Consider the following 24394-nt stretch of genomic DNA (forward strand, 5'->3'; position numbering starts at 1 on the left):
CTGGCAACATTGCGCATCTAGTCCGGCTTTATCAATTGTTCTTATGTAGTTATCGATGCGTAACCTTGAAATTCGGATTTTTCTCGGAACTGAAGGGGTTTAGGAAAATTTTTGATTGAACATAAATTGAAGAGGATTAAATTTCCTATCGATTGGTATATTTTTCTTCGAGTTTCGTACAGAAATGGCGATTTTTTAAAACATTTTTATGGACAGATTTTTCAAAATGTCAACTTTAAATTAAAATTACGGAAAATTTTCAGTGGACACATAGGTACTTTAATATACCAAAATGTTCAGAATTTCATCCCCTTTCAAATGGTTTTTTACCGAAAGCGCTAGCAGTTACCGTTCAAAAGTTTCTAAAGCTCAAAGCTTTGAACTTTCACAACTTTTGATGGAAAAGCGCTAGAGCTCTGGGGAAAAAACGAGGTTGTAGAGGAGAAAGAGTAGATCATTTTTCATGTTTCAAACACCTATGTGCTCGATCAAATTTTCGATTTGAAGGGTTCAATTCCAAGTCGGCCTAAGTCCATTTTTATCATTTTTGAGTTAGCAGCGCCATCTGGTGGTACAGGTCGGTTAACACCTTTATCACCTTGTCCCAACACCTGGCGTTACTTTTTTCGCTCAGGAGCGCTGTTTTGCCGGCTCAAAAAAACAGCTGATTATTCCAAAGTGGCCTAAATCATACATTTTTTAAGAGTATTTGTATACAAGTACGGTGTTGTGCCAGTTTTTTTTCAAGTTTTTCAACGATTTTCGAGAGACGAAATTTGAAGGTGCTTCGAATGAAATTGTTTCAGAAATGTATTAAATTAATGATTCGTGAATTTTTTTTTGAAAAAACGCGTTTTTCAGCTCTTTTTCGAAATTTTTAACATCAGATAAGTCCAAATGGGCCTAAGTCCACTTTTTCTGACTGTTTGACGCGCTCTGGAGCTGAAAATACGCAAAATTAAAAAAATACCAATACGGTAATTTAAAGCAGAAAGATCAAGCTTCACAACCATATAATCACATCATTTATTATTGAAGCGGAAGGGCGAGAAAAACACTTATTTGTGTTTTTCTCGAAATGGAAAAAATGGACTTAGGCCGACTTGGAATTGAACCCTTCATTTATTAAAGTTCAAAGTTTCAAGGTTGAAATTTTTTTACATTTAAATTAAAATAAATCAAAATTTTGATCGAGCACATAGGTGTTTGAAGAATGAAAAATGATCTACTTTCTTTCCTCTACAAGCTGGTTTTTAATTCAAATCTGTAGCATTAACCATTCAAAAATTATTCAAGAAAAACTATTGAAATTGGGCAATATCCCATTAGACAATGCAGCCGTATAGGACTACATCGTATGGTTTTTGAGACGTTGCCGCTCTGCACTTCCAGGCTGTACATGCTCCAGCAGATGTTTGAAATTTAAAATTTTCATGATATTTTACCAAATGAAGTTGGAAAACCAAAATTCGCTCCGCACTCTGATTTTAACACCCTATGAAGTTCACTGTAGGTAGCTTCGAGTCATTTTGGAGCATCCAACGAGTTTTTGAAAATTTCTGGAGCCTCTAGCAGATTTTCGGAACTTGAAATTTCTGCACAATTTTATCGAATAAATTGTGAAAGCAGAAATTTCTCTGCACTCTAATTTCAGTACGCTTTAAGCCAACTGTAGGTAGATTTTAAGTCTTGTAGCCTCCAGTAACTTTTTGGAATTTCCTAGAACCTTCAGCAGATTTTTGAAATTTTAAATTTCCATAAAATTTTACCAAACGGAGTTGTAAAGCCGAAATTTATTGTGCACTCTAATTTCAACACGCTATCAAGTCGACTGCAAGAGACTTCAAGTCGTTTTGTTAGCCTCCAGCAACTTTCCAGAGCTTCCTGGAACCTCCAGCAAATTTTTGAAACTTGAAATTTCCGTACAATTTTACCAAATGAAATTGGAATGCCAAAATCAAATAGTTTTGGAGCTTTCAACAACTTTCGAAATATCTCCCAAAATTTATGGCGTTTTTTGGAAATCTGGAATTTCCAAAAAATCGCTGGAGGCTCCAAGACGATTTGAAAAACCATCTACAATTGACCTAATAGCGTAGTGAAATTGGAGTACGGAGAAAATTTTGGGTTTGCAATTTCATTTGGTAAAATGTTATGCAAATTTTAAGTTTCAAATACATACTTACCTGTTGGAAATTCAAGAACTGCTCGAAAGGGTTCGAAACTGTTTCCAATCGATTTGACAAATCAAAAATGGCCGGGAGCATATCGCACCTTGGGAGTTATAAGGTCACATCTCAAAAAAAATTGATTTTGATGTTTTTGCATTTTTGGGGTTTGTATGACCCCCCTCAACCAAAAATTACACTTTGAGTTGGGTACATCATCTAGATCTTGTAAAAAACGCAAATGGACTAACTCAAAATCTCAACAACATTGCAAAGTTGTTTGGAGTTATAAGGGCACATCTCAAAAAACTCCACCTTTTTTGAGCAAATTTCGTACATACAAAGTGTTAACAAATAGTTTTGATTGTTTTGAATGTTTGTCAGTTAGAAATAGTCACAAGGAGTGCATTTTTTATTGGTTTGTACCAAATGGAAAAATTTTTTTAAATTGATCACTTTTCAGAAAAATGAATTTGCACATATCATGAAATTTTAGTTTTTTGAGAAAAACTCAAAAACTAAGCACTTTAGAAAAAAACTAACGACATTATGTCGATTGGAAATCTAATTCTCTACAACTTTGATATCATGAAATTTTTTTTTGGACGCTTCCTTTCGCCTCCACATCAACTTTAATGAAAGGTTATAACTCAAAATGTTTTCCAAACATTGAAATATTTCCTCTTTAAGATTTTATTTTTTAAAGTATTCTTATGCTAAATGAAGGTAGGATACCAGATCTTTAAAATGAGGTGCTATTGATTCCTCGCAATTAATTATAAGTTGATAAAAATAATGAATCAAGTTTTTAAAAAAAAGGAAATCACTCTCCTGTAAAATTTCACTTTTTTGAGATGTGACCTTATAACTCCCGAGGTGCGATATCTCAAATTTCAACTTTTCAGGTCAAATTTGTGAAATTTAGATATTTTTCCGCATTTTTGGCCCAAAATTAATCGTTAAAAATTCACCAAAAATCGAAAAAGTATAAGTACGTACTTTAGCATCTGATAGTTCAAGTGCGATCGACCCGAAATGACTGAAAGTTGGAACCGGTCTCAAAAGTTAGTTTGCTAACCCCTATTTTGAACACTCGGTCTGCCGATCTGCAACTGCTGCTTTTAAGGCTCAGTGAAGCTCGAAAGTTCACAATTTTTTCGAACTTTCAGCCGAGAAAACTGATGGTTCAAATTGGCGCCTAATTATAGCATTTTCACGCTGAATCCGAAAATATAGATCTGCCGACCTTTAAATGCTACCAAAGTCCAACCATGCTTGGTTAAAGAAGGAGCAAATTTGGCAAATTTCAGGTTTTTGGGCTAAATTCTTATATAAACAGCTATAAAATCGGGTTAAAAATTATTTTCAAGCAGTTTAACAGAATACTCTAGGGCTAAGATGGCTTCTAAGGCGCCGAAATTTTTCAACATTTTCATTGGAGGGAGGCGTAAGGGGAGTACCTATTGATCAATTCATAAACATATGGCCTTATGGTACATCAAAATAATATAGGTATGTTTTTTGAGCGATTTTGATTTTTAAAAATATTCCTTAGAATATCCACTTCGAAAAAATTTGTCTCAAAAAGGATCGGTGGGGGAGGGGGTTTGAAAACCCCTGTTGTCATATGCCAGGATACCAAAAAATAAGCCCCAAATGTGAAGAAAAATTGAATAAGAGTGATCTATGGTTTGTTGGGTCTATTCTGTTGCTGATTTCAAAGTTCAACTTCGCCATGCCCTTCCACATGAAAAAGAATTGAAAAATCCATGTGGATTACGGTTTGTTGGGTTTTCAGAGGTGCTGATTTCAAAATATCAACTTTCTTTTAACACCCCCCCCCCCCCCCCCCCGAGAAATTACAATAAATTAGTGTCGCAAATTTTCTGGCAATAATTAAACCACGTAAATTAAATTAAATGGTTGTATGTTTTTTTGTTTCAGGTGAGTTTGAATTTTGGCTTTGCATTAAGAGTGCCTCTAATGAAATTCTCCTAATCTTCCTACACTCGTACGAGAACGGTAAGTCATTTTTCATGATTTGAGTCATTTTTCAAAAAATTGGAAAGCTTATAGAATCCATGATTTACCTGGTCTTTTGAGATTCTGATTTCAAATTTCAACTCATTTTCACGATTTGAATTATCTGAGCTGAATAAAACCCAAAATTTGAAGAAAAAAATTGAAAAAATTATATGATCTTTGAAATTATGGCGAAGTTTCATACAAAATTTCACCATCTTTGAGCTATGCAGCCATCTTCGAAGCTACGCTATCGCCTTTCTCGTATTGAAAAAATATGCTATTTCAACGATATTATACGATAAGTACAAATTAAGCACCTCGTCGAATTCCCTGTTCTTTGATGACTAGCTGTAATGATTATAGAAAATATCTGCACGTATCGACGATATCTGTACCTCTCTACCTACACTCTACACGTAAAAAGGATGATGACGACGATGAGAACAGACGTCCGTCGGATTCTCTAAAAATACACCCGTACTATATAATCGAATACCGACGAATTCCGTATCGCTATACGAAATTAATAACCATTCGACGATTCGCTATCGTAATTATTTCATTTTATAATCCGACGATGCGAGCGACTCGGCGATCGATGCCATGGTGAATGGAGCTCGGAGCCAGGACTGTGATACTCATATTGCTGCTGGGAAAGAAGACGAGTCCCAATAAAACCTACAAATATGTTCGGCGGTATAAAATTATTAATTACAAATGAAATGGCTATTCAATCCGCACACGCGGTATCGATATGATTGGCGATGCGAATTTAAATTCGACTTCGACACGGTTTATCGCGATGAGCCGATGCTCGATGGGCGATGAGTCAAATAGAGACGGTATCGTTTTTTTTTCAGCCTTATAGTCGCGGCGATGAAGCGGTTGAAATTGAACGATAATTCGATTTTTGGACCGGGGCCAGAAAGTTGGAGAAATTTTCGATTATGTTCTTATCATCGGTGTTTATATTTACGATAGAGTTGTTTACGCATATTACGAATTATAGCAATAGTATACGTAATATGTAGGTGAATTGTGGTATATACGGCCGGTCGTGGTTTATATACTACGCTGGATGATACTACGCACGAGAAAATATCTAATTATTTGCGTAATTTAAAATAAATATACGATGACGACGGTGGAAAAAAAAAGAAGTAAATTATAAATAAAGCTTACCTAATGTATGGTGTGGCGATGGCGACGATGGTGGAGATCCTGTTGAAGGGGAAGATGTAGGTACGCTAAAATGTAACGATTAAATAGATGCTATTATTCTATCGAGTATAAAAAGGATATGGATTCGTGATCATAGCCAAACACCAACTCCTCGGTCTGGTCATCTGATCTAAGTATTTGAACGAGATCGGTACAAATCCCGGGTACGGTAATTGGTCTTCTTCTTCGTCCTCGACATCGTCATCTTCTTCCTCTTCGTCGTCACTTTCTTCGTCCTCTTCGCCTTCGTCGTCTTCGTTTTCGTAGTCGTTGGACATGTCTTCGACTATTTCCGAGTCGACGTTTATAACGTGCCGATTGCCCGGAAATCGGTACTCCATTGGTGAGTGTGCTCTGCTGGTTTGGGTTTCTGAAAAATAAAGAGGAAAAAGTGGTTAGAGATGAGCGAAGTGTGTCAGGATTGGTAATTTAAGTGGTGTAATTTTCAGGTTATTCTTTGATACATAGATTGATTTCATATGGGGTGGCATTACTTTTTCTGAAGTGTTCGCAAGAGAAACATCTGCTCGAAAAAGATGGTAATCAATGAGAGGGAGGGGGTAAATTTCAAGGGGTAGAGAAAGTTTTGAGTAATTTTGATTTTTTTTTTGAAATTTGAGATTCCCAACTTGTGAAAAAAACACTTGAAAGAGGCGGTAATCAATTGTGGTGGTGGGGGGCGGTAGAGCGAGAAGGTCGACTTTCGAGAGCGGAGGAAGTTTTGAGTAATTTGTTGAGAAAATAATTGAAGATTTCTAAATTTGTTTGAAATTTGAGATTTTCAACTTGTGAAGAACGAACTTGAAAAAATGGAAATCAATTGGGGGATGGGAAATGGAGAGTCGACTTTCAAGAGTAGAGAAAAATTGAGTACTTTGTTTAAAAAAATTGAAGATTTTGGATTTTTTTTGAAATTTGAGATTCTCGATTTGTGAAAAACACAGATTCCGACCCTTCACCTTGGGTTAGCGATGCCCCTGCCCTTGCTAATCGATTCGAAATGTCAAACCTATGAGAGGATTATACATTTTGAATTGCCAAAGTTGATTACAAAACCTTCTACTCTCTAAATTTGAAACAGTCAATTTCACTGCTTAGCAGTCACGACATTTTGCCTTTTTAAAGCAGTAGTTTTTTTTACTGCAAAACAGTGAAAAAAACTACTGCTTTAAAAAGGCAAAATGTCGTGACTGCTAAGCAGTGAAATTGACTGTTTCAAATTTAGAGAGTAGAGTGATTTGAAATTGCTTTAGAGAAAAGTTGCATTTTTCTGGAGGCTTCAGATTGGCACGAAAATGGAAGCAGACTTTTTTTTGTGGGGGGAGGGGGTAAACTTTGGCTTATAAAATCAAAAAATCAATTTTGCCTGCTAGCTAAAAATTTGATTCTAGAGTGCGAGTGATAGATTCCTTCAGTGAGCCAAATTTCAGCTCGCTGAGGAGTTGACAACTTGTAAACGTTCCATTGAAAAAGAGAAGCATTTTTTGAAGAGTTTTACCAACAATTGCTCAGAAAAAAAAAACGTTTCCAAGTAAAATTTTCTTGAAAAAATTCTCCAGGGAAAATGCATTGGGAGAAAATCCCGAAAACAACTTTTCGAAAAAATAAAATTTTAGAGAACAAAAATACTGTGGAAAAAATCCTATAAAAAAAAGTTTTCTGGCGTAAAATTGTACCTGGAAAATTTTTTTCATTAAGAAAGATACTTATACTTCAAAAAAATCATTTAGGAAAAAATTTACCAGATAAAAATTTTCTATAAGAACTTTTTCTCGGGATAAATCCTTCTCACAATCAGTAATAACTTTTCAGGAAGAATTTTGCACAAAAAAAGTTCTTCATAGACAAGTAACGAGTAGTTATTTCAGAAAAAAATTCTCAGGGGATTAAATAAACAAATCCAGAAAAAGACTTTCAAGTATTTCAGGGAAAAAATTCCTGCTAAAAAAAGTTTTTCGGTGAACAATTCTGCTCCGAAAATTTTTCAGGAAAAAATGTAAATCTTCCACTAAAACACATAAAAAATTTTCTCTTTACCCATAAGCATATTTCAGAAAGAAATTTTTCAAAGACAGACCTGTTGAAGAAATTATTTAAGGAAAAAAATATTCCTGGAGGAATTTTTCAGACTATACTTTTTTTAGGAAAAACTTAAGAGAAAGATGTTTTCCTTGGAAGAAAATCGTAAAAAATTCCCCAGTGGAAAATTTTCTCTTCGAAAATTCTCCAAAAGAAAATCCTCCGCAGGAAAATTTCCCTTGGAGAATTCTCAAAGTTTTCCTTACCCAAAGGTTTTGTAGTAGCTGTTGAGAGTGGGGCAAATTTTTGATTTTTTTTAACTAATAAAATTTTTAATTTTGCTTTTTTTAAAAAAAGTTTTGAAAAATTATATTTGCCTCATGTGAAATTATCTACAACATGACGTCAGATGATCGACTGTTGGGCAAAATTTTAGCTTTCCAAATCGATTTTTCAATTTTTGGTAAATCGGTTCAATTCAATTCAGTAAAATGTTAATTTTTTACATTTTTAAGCCAAATTTGAATCTGCAAAAATTCCCCAAAAATCGAAATATGAATTTTTGCACCTAAAATTTTGGCTAGTGGTGTATTTGGAATCCTCTAACGATTCCCTTTCGTCCGGTTCAAAAAATGTTTGTACCAATCGCAAAAAAAACACAAAAAATAGACATGTTTTAATTCGTTTCTTGAAGAAATGAGCCTGCTGCAGCCAAATTTTGAATTTTTCGGATATATTGACCTAGAAAAAGCTCATGATGAAAATACACATTTTGGTGGAAACAGTTTTTGTGTCCATCCCTTTGATTTGTAGAAATACCGGTTCAAAAGATTTTTTTTTCAATATTTTACCCCACCGCTCCGATAAAAAATTCTAAAAAAACATGTCCAAAAACGCATTTTTGGATGTACTAGCCGACGGGATTGGGGTGGGGGCGGAATTTTAGCTCGAAAATTTTTTTTAGAGGCACCCAACGATAATTCATCGTAATTTTCCAAATTTTTTGAGACCAGGGCTATTTTACCTGTCTTACCTGGGAGTATTGTAGCAAGCTATATCGGAGTGAACCACAGAACCCAAACAACAATGAAGTACCAGGAATTGAAGTAGGTAGAGTAGAAGAGCCAGAAATCTTACTTGACGAAGTGAGAGATGCCATCAAGGCGTTGAGAAAACATAAAGCGCCTGGATGTGATGGTATTGAGGCTGAGATACTACAGTCCATGGGTAAGAAAGCAGAGAAGGTAATCTGGAAGATATGCAACAACATATGGCACAAAAAAGAATGGCCAGAAGATTGGTGCAAATCAGTGTTGATCCCACTACACAAGAAAGGTGATACAAAAAATTGTGCCAACTATCATACATTAGCCCTAACTCCACATGCCAGTGAAGTGATGTTCCGAATAATCAACAACAGAGTCAAGGCATACTTACATAGGCAGATTCCACCTGAACAAGCAGGATTTATGCCTGGAAGAGGTACAAGAGAGCAGATCTTGAACATCAGACAAATAATCAAAAAGTTCCGCAAATTCAACATCCCTGTGGTACTATGCTTCATTGATTATGCAAAGGCCTTCGACTGTGTCAACTGGATAAAGCTACATATATGAGATACTATGCGAGATGAGAGTTCCAGAGCACCTAATTGAGCTGATCAAATCGCTGTATGACAAGAATGAGATGATGGTGAGAGTAGATGGAGAAGAGTCAAACCCATTCCAGTCAGAATGAGGAGTAAGGCAGGGCTGCATACTCTCGCGTCTCGCCTCTGTTGTTCAACATCTATGGCGAGTACATCATGCGGGAAGCCTTGGAGAACTGGGAAGGCGGCATCAAGATAGGAGGAAGAAGAATCGCCAATCTCCACTACGCTGATGATACCACCTTAATAGCCTCAAGTGAAGAAGAACCGGCAGAACTGATCAAGCGAGTCAGGATGGTCTTTTTTTTTTTTTCTTTTTTTTTTTTTTTTTTTTTTTTTTTTAAAAGGGTTTATTTTGAATAATATTTACATCTTATAATTACTTATCCCTGCGGTGAGGGGCGGGGCCTAAGCCCCGCCCCTTCCGCAGGAATAATACCAGTACAATCTTAAGTTTAAGGGGAGGGTGATGTGAATTCTAATGCTAAATGACAAACTTACAATTAGTACTAAAATTTAGCTATAAAAACTATGTACAACTTAAAACTAAGCCAAGATTGGGAGTGTTTCAATTTTGCTTAAAAACTAGGAGGGGGAGGGGACGGTTCGGCCACCCAGTGGTCCTGGAGCCGCGGTGAGTGGGGGGCCCCAGTTTTGGTTGGGACTGCTGACCCACCCCCCCAGCACCAGGCCAAAGGCCCGGAGCTCCTAGGCAGTATCCCAGAATCGCTCCCACCACTTTGGGGTTGAGGGATTGGTCACCCTAGGATGTAGCCCATTCCCCCCTTCCGCGGATTTGGAGCGACCCCCGACCCGTCTCCCATTTAGGGGTAGGCCTAGGAGGTCTCCGGGCACCACTGTACCCTTAACTACCTCAGATAGAGATCTCCTAGAGCAGGATTGTCCAGAAGGATATTATTTCTTATGTGTGAAAGTGGGAACACTCGGTCCCACCTTACATAGTGGATAAAGTTGAAGTAATTTGGAATGCTGAGGATGGACACATACCATAGGTTTCTTCCATCCTTCAGCTTTAGGGTAGTGCTAAATATACATACATTGTACTATATAGATTAAGTTAAATAAGATATATTTGGGGAGAATAGTTGCTAATTTATTACACTGTTATAATGGTCTATTTACAAGTGCTATTAATTTGTTTTAGAGCGGGTGTTGGGGGAGGTCCAGTTACATACCTTGATGTTGATAGGTATCTCCCTGAACTCTCTTACGATGATTGGCCGTACCTGGCCCCAGTCAAGCTGGTCCAGCCCACATCCAATCCGTGGGATAGCGAGTTTTTTTATTTTTCTTCTGGTACATTCCCTGGCAAGATTTTGGATGCCAAGGGAGAAGTCCTTATATGTTGGTTTGTCATAGCAATGGATTTTTGTGACGACACAGAATATTATATAATGTCCCTGGCTCACTATTCCTTCGACTTTCCGCTTTAGAGTTGCCACTTCCCCCACATTGTGTGGTTGGGTCAGCAGCATCTCTCTGCCTCCAAAGTGGCGGACGAAGTCCCTCGCTATCCCAGCGGACATTCTGAGGTCTTGGCTGACACAGTGTGCCAGTGCAAAGGAGGGTCCCTGTAGAAATATGTCTTCGTTGGCTTCCTCCAGCGTGAGTAGGCCGTTGGACTCAACCGCTGTTAAAGCCATATTTCCCAAGCTTCTTCTCCTCATTACTTCTGCAGCAGAGGCGATGAGTCTGGTCTCGACATCACGAGGTGTTGGTTCGTGCATGTCAAGATATTGTTCATATGGGAGAAGGTCCCCCACACTGGCAGCACTGACTGGGGCGTAGAAGCGCTCTTGGATTCCGCGGAGCACCAGGTACTGCATAGCTGGTATGTAGATGTGGTCACTGAATATCAGGGAGTATGGATGATCCAGGCCTCCTTGAGTGAGCAACTGTCTCTGGGCTGTTGAGATTATCCTCCTGGGTTCAGCCTCCTTTGAGGCCTCTTCCCAGTGCTGGTACGCCACAGAAGTGGAGAGCTCAGTGCTACTCTTTCTGGGAGTTGGGGGGAAGGTGGTTCTTAGGAATATTATTCGTCGGTTTACATCCTCCAAGATGTGTCTGTTTACATATGGTCCCATTGGTATGTAGTTTGATAGGGGTTTTTTGATGCCCAGCTTCTCCCCAATGGAGAAGGTTGAATGATCTTGTTTTGGTGTTTCCTCAGCTACAGAGCTTGGAGTCACACCTCCGTGGATGAACTGTATTCTGTTTTTGTGACTCTCAAAGGCGTCTGCTACCTGCTTAGCTTTCAGCGATGTTTTGTTAAAGTTGATTGGTGGATGCACCTTGCTGATAGGTACCTGGATCAGATTTGGGGAGCACTGGACCTCAAAGCTGCTTATGTAGTCCATTCTATGTTGTTGAGTTGTTGGTGTGGGAGTTAATGGTGAGAAGTTGTAAGGTTGAAAGCCTGGGCTGTTCCAACCATTGTACACTGGTATTGATGTGCTGTGTCCCTCAACTGGACTGGTGTGTACAACAGGAATATTATATCTTCCCGTTCCCAGTGTTGTGCTAATGTTGTTTGCAGGTGGACTTTTACAGTTTTGGATGACATGGCCATGTTGGGCAGTGGTTGTTGATGTTGTTGTAGTTGTGTTGGCAGAAGAATATAGTATGTTGTGTCCAGGGTGTGGCATTGCTGTAGTATGTTGGAAAGGGGAGTTGGATACCATGATTCTCTTCCTAGGGGATGAGGTTGGTGAAGAAAGTGGGCCAAGTATGTGGTCTGTTTGCTGCAGGATTGGGTTAATAGGTTGCACCATTGGACTGAATTTGGGTAGATTAACTGCTGTGAAGTTTCTCCTTGCAGCTAGCCATTCGTTTTCGAACCCTGGTGAATGATGCTGGTGACATCCTTGTGAGGCCTCAGAACTAATGCAGGATTCAGTTGGATGTTGTGTGACTGGGCTGCTGGAGACCTCTTGGTTCCTCTTATATACCTCTCTAGCTATCAGCACTGTTCTAGGCACAAGTTTCAGTGCTGATGGTGAGTAGGTAGGTGAGCTTGTTGCTACGTTGTTTTTATTGATGGTTTCTGGTACTTGTGTTAGTTGTGTTTGGTGCATAGAGACTGGTGATGGTGACTGCAGGTGCATTGGTATTGGTGTGCTGGTGATACTGGTAGTAGGAGGTAGTTCTTGTGGACTATATAGTGTGGTTATAGGTAATGGATTGTCCACATCTGACATTCCCTCAGTATCTGTGGTAGATTTGTCAGCTATAGCTTTGATGGAGTCCCGGATGTGGAAGAGTTCTTTGATGAGTTGATTCAGATTTTGTAAGTTAGTGGGAGTGACATCAAGCATTTCTACTGGGTACCGTTCCCTGATCTCAGCAATTTGGGTATTTGTACATTCAGTGATGAGGTGTTGTGGACTCTGTAGATTACCGCATACACAGAGGTTACTCCTTATTATCTTGAATCTCTTCAAGTAATCGGCGAAGAAACCATGGCCTGTAAGGGCCTGGGTTAGGAAGAAGCTTGGTTTGAGGTGTGCGCAGCTACCTTCCATTCTCTCAGCTATATTAGGAATCCATTCATGAGTGACTCTTCCAGTTGTAGCCAAATCCCAGCGGCTCTGCCACATCTGGTAAGCCATTGAGGTGAGTTCATTATCCAGCTGACGCCTTGAGAATGATCTGTTTTGCATTATATAGGCATTTTTGGTCCTATTGGAATCTTTGTGCAGTAAGGTAATGGGTCCTGTGTCTAGGTTTGGAGCTTGAGTGCAATACCCTATGTCGGCGGCTCTTCTAAGGGCCATTTTTGCTATTGCCAGGTCAAGTGGGAGCATCCCAGCAATAACAGAGGCTGCAGTATCAGACACTGTCCGGTAAGCTGAGATAATCTTCAGGTTTGTTGCTCTCTGAGTTTTGCGGATTTTTTCTAGAACGCATGTGTACTTCAGGGCTGGCAGCGTGATTGCTGACCCATAATACCAGAGTGAGTTGATCAGCCCCTGCGACATGATTTTCCTTGCTTCATAACCATAGCCGTAGGTGCGTCCAAACAATCTATTTATAATGTTGAGTGACAATTGAGATTTCTTGTGTATGTTAGTGAAGTGTGGTATAAAGGTGAGTTTTTGATCAATTATCACTCCCAGGTACTTGATTTCCCTAGAGGTGGTGACTAGCTGACCATTTACTGTTACTATAGGCTCAGTGTGGTGCTTCCTAGTACAAACCATCACCTGAGTTTTTGCAGCATTTAGGCTTAGACCAAGATTACTCAGCATGACAGTGAGTTGGGTGATGGCAGTTCTGGCATTCTGTTCCAGGGTACTGATATTCTTGGCTCCAAATACAAAAAGCAAGTCATCAGCAAAGCCAATTGACCTGCAGCCCCGAAACATGAATTTGAGTACTACATTGTAGATGATGACCCATAAAAGGGGGCCCAGGTTAGACCCCTGGGGGCACCCCTTGGTTACCTTGGCCTTAAATGTTTTACCATTGTACTGGTACTGCACTGTCCTGTCTTTTAGATATTCAACTAGCATCCAGATTAGTATTGGATGTATACCATGATCAATAAGTGCATCAATTATCACCTGATGAGGTATGGAATCAAAGGCCTTGGCAACATCAAAGCTTATAGTCATAGCTATGTCTCCATTAGCCTGTATAGATTCAATTTCAGTTATTAGTTTTGCCAGGGCATGGTCTGTTGAGAGCCCAGGCTGAAATCCATATTGGTTAGGAGCAATGAGGCTATTACTAGATAGGTATTTAAAAATTCTTTTGTATATTAGTTTCTCTAGTATTTTCGATGTGGTTTTCAACAAGCATATTGGCCTGTATCCTGCAGGATCATCTGGGTCCTTTCCAGGTTTTTGGAGGACAACTAGTTTAGCCACCTTCCAAGCAGCCGGAAAATATGCCCTTTTCAGACAGGAGGTAAACAGATTGGTGACCTGTTCTTTATTATGGCGAAAAATGATTTTCATTACTTTGTTGTCAACATTGTCCACTCCAGGGGCCTTACCATCTTTCAAATTGCGGATGATTTCCTCAATTTCTTCAGTAGTAGGCTCTTCAAAGTCATGTTGTTGAGGGTATCCAAGCATGTTATGGATATCCTTGTTTGTATTAATGTGTTGGTGCAGGTTAGCAGTATCTACAGGGTGCCCATCTTGAGGGAAGAGGTGGTGGAGGAGGAAGTTCACATTTTCATTGTCAGTTTTTGCATTAGAGTTGCGTAGTAGCGGTATTGTTCTACTGTTATTACTTGTTGCAATTTTTAGTATCTTATAGGGTTTTCCCCATGCCTGGTTGGTTGTTATGAACGTTCGCCAAGCTTTACGCTTGGCTCCTGCTATTTCGTAGGTATATTTGCGCTCTATAGCTCTGAATTCTTCATAGCATAGCTCATACTGGATTGACTCAGGTGGGATGGAGCGGAGGCGTTTGACAAGGTCATTTTTGGATTGCTTAATTTTCTCCAGGTCACTATTCCACCAAGGAAGAGGGGAGTCCTTTGAGGAGATTTTTGCCATTTCTTTCAGATTACTAACCAGCTCTTCAAAGTGTTGGATAAACTGGTCTATTTCTTCCCTACCACAATCTAGATCCACGCTTGGTAGGGGATTGGCTAGGATTGCCTCCTCGATCATATCATAATCATAGATGTATTTGTCTTCTCCCACACAGTAGGTAGGTTGTACAGTGACTTCAAAGGTGATGAGTTGGTGATCTCTAGGAGCTGTAGGTACTACTTTCCAGTCTCTCACCCTACTTATCATATAGTCTGAGACTATTGTATAGTCCAGTATTGATTTATACTCCCTTCTAACAAAGGTTGGAGTATCATCATTTAGTATGGTGAGGTTAGACGATATTATAAAATCGTCAAATAATTCATCTCTCTCTCTAATAGCATGGTGCCTATAGAAATATAGTAGAGACGAATAGGTATTAAAATCACCCATCATAATAAGTTTATCATTTTGCTTTCTCAGCGCAATAGTTTTCAGTACCTGTGTTATTCTATTAATGGGCTTATTAGGCGAGGCGTATACAGAGACATACATCACACCAGCTATTTCAATTTCAACGATGCCGCCGACACTATGGAATGTCTGTGTCAGCGGAATGTTTTTTTTAACAAGCATACATGCACTGCCACTACATATGCTTCGATAGTTGTCTGATAAGATAGGAATTTTATTATTACATGTGTATGGCTCGGACATCGCAATCACGTCAATATTTCCTTCTTTAATTATATCAGCTATTGTGGAGAGATATTTCTGGTTGTTACCTATATTTATCTGGGCTATTTTTGTGTTTGAGTTTTTCTTTTGATATGCCATTCTACTCATATTGGATGGTTTTAGAAACTGCATTGAGATGATTAATTAGGCAGGTACAATTCTTACTATGAGTATCATGATTGGTGTCCAAGGGGGTGGCTGAGGGATTTTTTTGGTTCACACGAGCACAGTTTAGGCAGGTTCCAGCTTCCTTAGTTACTGCAGGATTTCTGCAGTATTTTTTAAGATGGCCATACTGATGGCATTGAGTGCATTTGATTAGAGGTATATTATTAGCAACTGGACAGACTGCCCAACTGTCTCCCCCTATCAATATCTTCTCATGGGTACCCACTAAAAGCTGCCATGCTGCAGGGGTTACCACAGCAGTTGCAAAAATCCCAGAGTTTGGATCGTCATGCCTATACCTCATAACTTTGGTGTGCTGAGGGTTGCAGCCAGTACTATTAACTATTGCTTGCTCAATTTCGTGGACTGTGCATAATTTTGGCAGGCGGTGGATCACTATTTCTGGATTCCTTTTTTCCTTTTTTAAGATAGGGGTGAGATTTTGCTGCAGCTTTTGCTGTACATTTTTGAGTTTTGACTGGTCCTGGCATGCAATAAGTACTCCACCTCCAGGTAGGGGCTTTGCGAAAGTTACCCCATCAGTGTAGGGGTTGATAGCATTTTTCACTAGCTGGAATCCATCTTGGCCTGTAATTTTGGGCTTTAAGACCATAGTGTTATAGTTGGGTTTGGTGGGAGTTTTGGGTACCATTTCTGGGTTTTGCTGCTTGAGCTGATGCATTTGAACTGGTTTTTTTATTACAGCTGCATAGGTAGTAGGCCTTTTCGGAGGTAGCTGTGGAGTATGTGAGAAGGTTAGCTTGGGTAGCTGGTTAGATACAGAGCTGTTTGGAAGCTGTGTGCGGCTGCCTGCAGCCTTTTCGGCGAGCTTAGCCGCAGCCTCCTTGATTTGGGTTTTCACGGAGTTAGCAAAATTAACGCTATTTTCTTTAAGTTTTGTGAGATTGTCCTTCATACCTGTTTTTATGCTGGTTTTCAGGTTGTTGGACTGGTCCAGCAGTTCGAGGCAGGAGTCAATGAGGTCGTTTGTCGCTTTTAGGTAGGTGTCAGTGAAGGAGGGGGGCGGTGTCCCTTTTTTCCTACGATTTCTTCGTTTTTTGTGCTCATTTGACGAGTTGTTGGTGACGTTATTATCCGTAGATTCGACGTCAGTATTGGCCATTTTTTAAGTAGGTCATCAGCACCACACACACACGAAACGCGATATGCTCGGCAGTATAGGCGTGTCCGAACTGTTATGACCCGAAAATCCCAAAAATCCCGTGATTTTGGTCCGATTTTTTGACCACGATTGCGCCAAAACCGAAGAGAATCACAACCCGCACCTGGGGGCGCGAAAAAAAACGAGAGAAAATCCAATTTTCCCGGAAAAATTCGCACTTTTTCCGAGACTCGAGTGTTTACGTGTTGTCTATTCGAACGATACTTTAGGTATGAGTCAGGATGGTCAGTGAAGACATGGAACTCCGCATAAATGTGGGGAAAACCAAGGTCATGGTAGTTGATAGAGCTGGACACCTACCAGAATCTGAAGCCTTGAATGAATTCGAAAAAGTGAACTCATTTATTTACTTGGGTTCACTGATGGATGCTGATGGAGGATCAGCCATGGAAATTAGAAGAATAGCTCATGGGAAAGCAGTGATGTCTCGGTTGAGAAAAGTCACCACCAACCGGAAAATCTCCATAAAAACAAGGAAGAGACTAATCAGGACGCTAGTTTTCCCAGTTTTCTTGTATGGAGCGGAGACCTGGACATTGAAGCAAGATGATCAAAGAAGAATTGATGCTTTTGAAATGTGGGTGTGGTGCAGGATGTTGAGGATACCATACACTGCGCACCGAACAAACGCATCAATTGTGGAACAACTGCAAGAACCAACCAGGCTAATGAGTTAATTTGGACACATAGCCAGAAGAGGACCGGAAAACATTGAAAAAGGAATTCTCTTTGGCAAGGTCCCTGGAATATGAGGGAGAGGAAGATCTCCAACAAGGTGGACTGATACAGTCCAGAAAATAGCTGGTTCAGTTGCGAATGCAGCCACGCTAGCTCAAGATAGAGAGGAGTGGTGGTCGTTGTTGGGGGCACACCAGTCGCTTGCGACTATGATGTTGATGATGATGACCTGGGAATGGAATTCTTATGAAAAAACTCAAAATTTGATCAAATCAACGTATGTAAAAGGCTGAAATTTAGTTTACAACTCATTTTCGACCTCCCAAGTCGATTGATGATGGTTTCGAGCTGTTCTGGAGCCTTCAGCAGATTTTCCCCAGTTTTTGAAAAAATGGCACATAAAGAAGATCAACGTGAAATTCGGCGCCCATGAACTCAGATTTAACCTCTTCGTGGCTCATTCGATTAGTTGAGCCAAAATTTTGATCAAATAATTTTTCCATGAGAAATTGGCCAAATTTTAAATTTTAAAAATTCGCCAGAAATCGATAGATGAATTTCAACTACTGAAATTTGTTCTGGTAGTGTATTGTGGAAGTCTTCTTTCGATTCTCATTTGTCTGGTTCAACAATTTGTGTGCCAGTTAGAGTATGTACGTTTCCTGTAAGAGGGAGAGGGGAAGGCTTAGTTTTTGATTACGATTCGAAAAACATCAATTAAAGTCCCATGTGTGAAAATCCACCTATATTTACAAAAGGTTCAAATTATTAATTTTTTTTGTTGCCTAAATTTTTGCCTTGCCTTCTTGCCTCTCGGTTCAGTCGGTGATATGAATAGGTAATAATAATTATAATTTCACGGAAAATGAAACAGTTTAACCTCGACTAAGCGCCCATTAAAAAACAACGTAAAATCCAAATGAAAAAAAAATGGTTCATCGTCGCTACAAAAAAAAAAAAGAAAAAGAAAACTAAGCTGGAAAAAAGAGAAAAAAAAGGGAAAGGTAATGGCATAACGGATTTCTTCTTTCGCAGCAACAACGTTTAGTAAATTATTTCATAATAACTTTTAAGCTAATTTGGTAAATTGAATCGCGAGAAAGGCGGATTTTCTAAACGCCGTGATATATTTTATTTAATAATCGGTTTACTTATTGCAGAAAGGGGTCCGCAATATAAACTCGATAGTTGAACTGGCGACTGGCGATGGCGCGCGCGACAAATTTACTCTTTCGATTCGGTATACGAGTATAAGTAACTGCAGTACATTATATTCTATAATGTAAGTTTAAATTCTCGCGAGAGAATTTCCATTTTTTTCATACGAGACCAAGAGGAGTATGGCACTGGCAGCAGAGCACAGTGTTCCAGTTCTTGTATACCATTTTTGATACCACACTTACACACGCACGCAGAACTTACGAGTATATCCGACATATACGGTATATTTTCCAATCTGATGCCATGAAAGTGCGCCCGCCTTGTGGAGAAATTTCGCAAAATGAAATTTGCGTCAGTTTTATGGAAGTTTTAAATTTACTTATACTTGGTCGGTCGACGTTTATATAGGTACTCATTTTATACTTTACTTACCATTTCCGCACGTTAAATTGACCCTTTAAACCGTATATAGTATACCCGCCGACGTCAGGTAAAGTTTTCCTCTTTCTTTTGCCTCTCCCCCTCCCCCTCATCGTCCGCCCCTTCAACGCTGCCATTATACTTACTTATACGCGTACATGGTACAATGTGTGCCGGCGATATACAGTTACAAAAATCGCCTCTCTGGCCCGAATCCGTCCGATACTAAAATTTCAACAGTGAACCAAAAAGCGTCCCGACCCACCCCTCCCCCTCCCCCATCAGAAACCCTCTCATCTCGGTCTCACCCTGCGAAAAGTTGTCAGAAGAAAATAACCCGGCGTGTGGATTTGCGCGATGTTGCGGTCGTACAAACTTCTAAATTCTGTTTATCTTCTCCCTTAAAAGTTTAAACTCTTTGAAAAAGATTTTTATCACTGGTGTGTTTCGTATCTTTCTCGACGACGACGACGCGCGGCTCGGACTCGCATCTCGTGTACGCTTTCTCCAGCAGCAGCCAGCCGACCTCAAAGTACACAAATAATAAACTAATTACTCGAATTAAAAGGTTTTTAAAATTATGTTTCGAAACGTACCTAGTATATATAGCGGCGACCGAGCTACGATATCTATAGCCTATGATATCTTTGATGTTTAAAGAAGATGATGAGGGGTAGCTGGCACGTCTCGATTAGGTCTTTTTCTTTTTTATGGACTGCCTATATCTACGTAATGTATTTTTTCATTGATTAAGTTCATTTATTCAGTGAGAAAAGTGAGGAAGAGGCGTCAAAGATGAAACACTTTTTAGAGCGGAGATTTTTTTTTCTCGTAGAATGAGATATTTTATGGAGAAAGAAATAATCAAGTATCTCGGATTGGATTAAAATTCACTCAGAAGTTGGCATCTTTCTTTTCTTGAACGTTTGCCGTTCGTGTTCTTTTGAATAACAGCGATCCATTTAGAAAAAAGCGTCTAATTGCTGAATACGAAGTGAATTCGCGGATTTGTTGCTTTTAAATACCGCGTTTTGTATATCTTTGTACACGATTCAATTGGATGAATGGAGTATAAATGGCGAAAGGATGAAAATGAATTCAAGAAATCGACGGATCCTTTGAAAAAATGAAGGCTGAAAAAAATATGCATCTTAATGCACGAGGAATAAACAGACTGAGGTCAACAAAATGATTGGTTTTTGATGATCGTAGGTCTCAAATGGGTGTTCGATATGGAGAGAATCGAGAGAAAGCAGAAAATTCCGCCATTTTAGAAAAGTCTGAGGAACGTCACAACATTTTGAGATTTTCTTTCCAAAATCAAAGAATTTGAAATCGAATTCAGTGCATAATTTGTAATTCTTCAGAGAGAGGGGGGAGGGCTTTAAGGTTTCCTGCGTGTTCAAACATTTTGTTGTCGTGTCAACTTTTTTAGCTCTAAACTTGGAATGAGAAGAAGAAAGGGGTTTAAATGGTTCCAATTTTTTTGGCACGCTGCATCTTATCTTTAAAAAGTTACGCGGCAACAAAATCTTTAAAAATGATAATGAATGAAATACTGAAAATTTGTGGATATTTCAAACCCTTCTTTGCCTCCCCCCCCCCCAAATTACTGCGAGTACACAATGGCACTTCTATCTCTGGATTATCCATTTCAGTTTTTTATGTGAAAAAATTGCCAAATCAGTTGAATTTGCGCTGTTTTTAAAAATATTGTATTCCTGAAATAGTTCCTTGAGTACAAAATATCAATCTTCAGGATTCATTTTTTGTGTCAAAAAAGCGGCAAAATGTTCCAAACTGATGGAAAAATTAATTTTCAACATTTTCAAAGCATTCAACTCCTGCCCCCCCTCTCCAAATTATGATAAGAGAATCTGCTTCACATTTTTAGCTGAGAATCCTCCCCAACCCTTTGCAGGGGTCATATTGTAATGAGACAAACTTATACTTATCTGAGATGATCAACATTCAGATATACTTAATTTTGTCAAATCTAATCTACGTTGATCAATTTTTAAGGGGGGGGGGGAGATTTCTTGACAAATGTGGAAAATGGGCAAAAAATTACTTGGTTACTTTGAAAGTAACTATCTTACTCACAGGTGCAGCGTTTGTTGATGTAACTGCTGCATATGATACTGTGAACCATCACCTACTGTGCAAGAAAGTTTAAGAAGTCACCCAGGATCACAATTTCACCACCATCATTAAATCTATGCTCAGTAACAGGATGTTCTAACTGGTTCCCTCCGAAGTTTCCCTCAGGATAGCTGGCGTCGGAATACGAATCAACAAAGCGCCTTTGGGCGTTTCCAGTGTTGCCAATTAGCGGTTTTCAAGCTACTCCTAGCGATTTTGAACATAGAAAACCGCCAAAAAATGTCAATCTAGCGGCTAGCGGGAAGTCTAGCGTTTTTGACTTCATGGCCACTTTTACCATTTTAACTCACAAATTCAGCATTTCAGCTAAAAAATATTGAATTTTTGAAAAAAAAAATCAATAAAATTGAACTTTTGTAAAACCCATCCACTCAATTTCATCAATTCTTTGGTAATTTTTGAATGATTTCACTGTTTTTTAGTTTTTAGTTATTTTTGTACAGTTCTAAAATTTTAACAAATTGAATCTTCATCAGTTTTGTATTTTTTACATGATTTGAGGTTTTAAAAAAATGTTGAAAATCTAGCGGGAAGTCTAGCGATTTTGCTATATGGAATTTAGCGGTTTTTAGCGGTTTTTTAGGATCAATCTGGTGGGATTTTTCAATATGGCATTGGCAACACTGGGCGTTTCGCTCGTTGTGTCATCTCATCCGTTAAAGCGAATGATTAGAGGCATTGGGGCCGAAACGACCTCAGCCTATTCTCAAACTATAAACGGGTGAGATTGCGGGCTTTCCTGAAGATGTAACCCACATGGGAAAGTCCAGTAGATGGAGAAGGCAAAAAAATGGACTTCCATAGGGGAGCGTTCTTGCCCCAATCCTATTCAACATATACACAAATGACCAGCCAATCGGAGACCAAACCAGACACTTCCTGTATGCAGATGACCTAGCAGCAACAGCTCCGGGGGATACACACATAGAGGTACAAGAAATGTTGCAGGAAACCCTGAACAGACTAATACAGACCTACTATGTGGATAATGCCACCAGACCAAATCCATCCAAAACTCAAGTGTGTAGCTTCCACCTGAAGAATGCAAAGGTGAAATGCACATTGAAGGTGGTGTGGGGGGGAGTGCGGCTGGAGAACTGTGAAAATCCCAAGTACCTAGGAATCACGCTAGATCAAACCCTCACATATAAGAGATACTATGAGAACACAAAAATGAAGGCGGAAGCAAGAAACAACTGGTAATTTTTTTGGTAAAAACTGATAATTTTTTTGGTAAATTACTGGTCATTTTTTTGGTAAATTACTGGTAATTTCCGGAGCTGTTAATACAAACTGAAACGGCAATTTTTTCTTCTGGACACAAAACGAGACATGAAACGAAACAAATCAAAAAAATTACACGAAACGCAACGTTATAACGAAACGAATCATTTCTGTTTCTTCAATTTTTGGCTTTTCACTGCAAGTTTTTTTGTAAATTTTGACCAAATTTTGACCAAATTTTGTCAAATTCACTCAAATTTTGTCCATTTTGAGTCTTTGGAGGTGTTCTCTTCTGCATTTATTAATGAAAATGTCCGCTTTTCTCACTTTTTTGGCTAGAAGGAAATGAAGTGAAACAGCACGAAATGACACGAAACAAAATGATACCACTTTTATAGAACAAAACAAAACAAAACAGGATAACGAAACAGTTTGGTTCAAAGAGCTCAACCAAAATGAAACCATAATATGCTTACGTTTTGTGTCCAACAGCCCGGGTAATTTCTGGTAAATTACTGGTCATTTTTGGTAAACTACTGGTATTTTTTGGTAAATTGCTGGCAAGTGGTAATTTCTGTTGATTTACTGGTAATTTCTGGTAAAATTACTGGTAAATTCTGGTAAAATTACTGGTAAATTCTGGTAAAATTACTGGTAAGTTTTGGTAAATTTCTGGTAAATTTTTGACAATATCTGGTAAATTACTGGTAGTTTCTGGCAAATTTCTGGTTATTTCTAATAACTTGGTCACCCGCTCTGACAAACTCGACCAGTTCGACCAAGTTTCAGAAACTGTTTTTTTTTTTTTTTTTTTTCAAAAATCTGATCTTTGAACCCTTAATTTGTCGAAACGGTCGATTTTGTCAGAGTGGGTTACATATTAGGATAAATTACTGGTTATGTAGTGGTATTCTGGTAAACCAGTTGTACAAGTACCTACTTTTAAGAAAATCGATAAATTTCGGTGTCAGAATTTCAGAAATAATTTTTCGGCATTTAGTAAAATTTTGGAAAATTCGGAAAAAATCCAACGGAGTTCTTATCAATGGAATTCAAATTGCCTGCCTACTGAGCTGAATGCGAAAAACAAAAACGTACCTATCCATGTTTTGAAGTTTTCTTTTTGAGGAGACTTGACCCTATCCTGTGCATCTGGAAGTGGAAATCACAATAATTTTTGAATGATGTTGGAAACTTTCAAACTTTGTTAGGCACTTAATTTTTTAATGTCAGGTTTCCCAACCAAAATATCATCTCTGCCAGATCTTGCCTCGCTAGCTCCCCTCCTCCCCTATTACCCCTCCCCTCGCTGTCGTTGAATGCTCAAGACACACTCGATAACAAAATGAAGATACCTGCTACCTTGCTACGTATAGAAGACAACGTCTCAACAAAAGTTACTTAGCAAATTTCGAAAATATTTTTTAATTTTCTGCAAATACCACTACCATAATAATTTCTACGAGCAAATGAAAGTCAACGACGAAATGCCCTGAAAACTAGAAGTCTACCAAGGTACATAAAATTGCACGTGGTAGTTGGAAAAAAGTCAACCCTGCTTCGTTTCCCAATCGTTTCAGAGGATCATTTTCGAATTAATTAGTCTTTTTCGAGCACTTCGCTGCGCTTCTCAGCTTCATATACGAGATACTTAAAAACAAAATAAAGTCGTTTATTGGCGAACGAATAATGTTTTCATGTTCCATTATATTCAATTACTTTTAAAGTAATTTTCACTTCATTAGGTAATGGGTTTTTAATAAAGAAGGCGCGAACTTTCACCCTTATACGACGACGTTCTTGGTTCTCGGTTCTCGGTTTATGTACGACGACGACGATGATGATGATGACGGCATGGCGGTGGTGTGGTGACTCGTGTGAGAGCTGGGGATGAGGTGGCAAGTTGGAGAAATGGAAAAATAAAAGAAGAACGAAAAAGAAATAAAAAAGACCAACACGTAAAATTAAGATAAAGTGCTGATTTACGTGACCCGGTTGCGTAAAGACAAATTAAAAGCTATTAATATTCGAAATTGATTTCAAGTACAATATAGGCGTTTGTAACTGTATA

General features: G+C 38.8%; 1 protein-coding gene across 3 annotated transcripts in view; it reads right to left on the reverse strand.

Annotated features, from left to right (window-relative positions):
- LOC135834789 (voltage-dependent T-type calcium channel subunit alpha-1H-like) overlaps window positions 1-24394 on the reverse strand; it is a 472203-nt gene that overhangs the window by 426067 nt on the left and 21742 nt on the right. For all 3 annotated transcript variants that reach the window (XM_065348765.1, XM_065348758.1, XM_065348773.1), the window contains exon 2: window positions 5496-5784. In XM_065348765.1, the coding sequence (XP_065204837.1) occupies window positions 5496-5755 (260 nt within the window). In that variant the 5' untranslated portion in view covers window positions 5756-5784. The remainder of the gene's footprint in view (window positions 1-5495; window positions 5785-24394) is intronic.

The sequence above is a fragment of the Planococcus citri genome, chromosome 1 (assembly GCF_950023065.1).
Source record: "Planococcus citri chromosome 1, ihPlaCitr1.1, whole genome shotgun sequence".
In the NCBI taxonomy this organism is placed as follows: Eukaryota; Metazoa; Arthropoda; class Insecta; order Hemiptera; family Pseudococcidae; genus Planococcus; species Planococcus citri.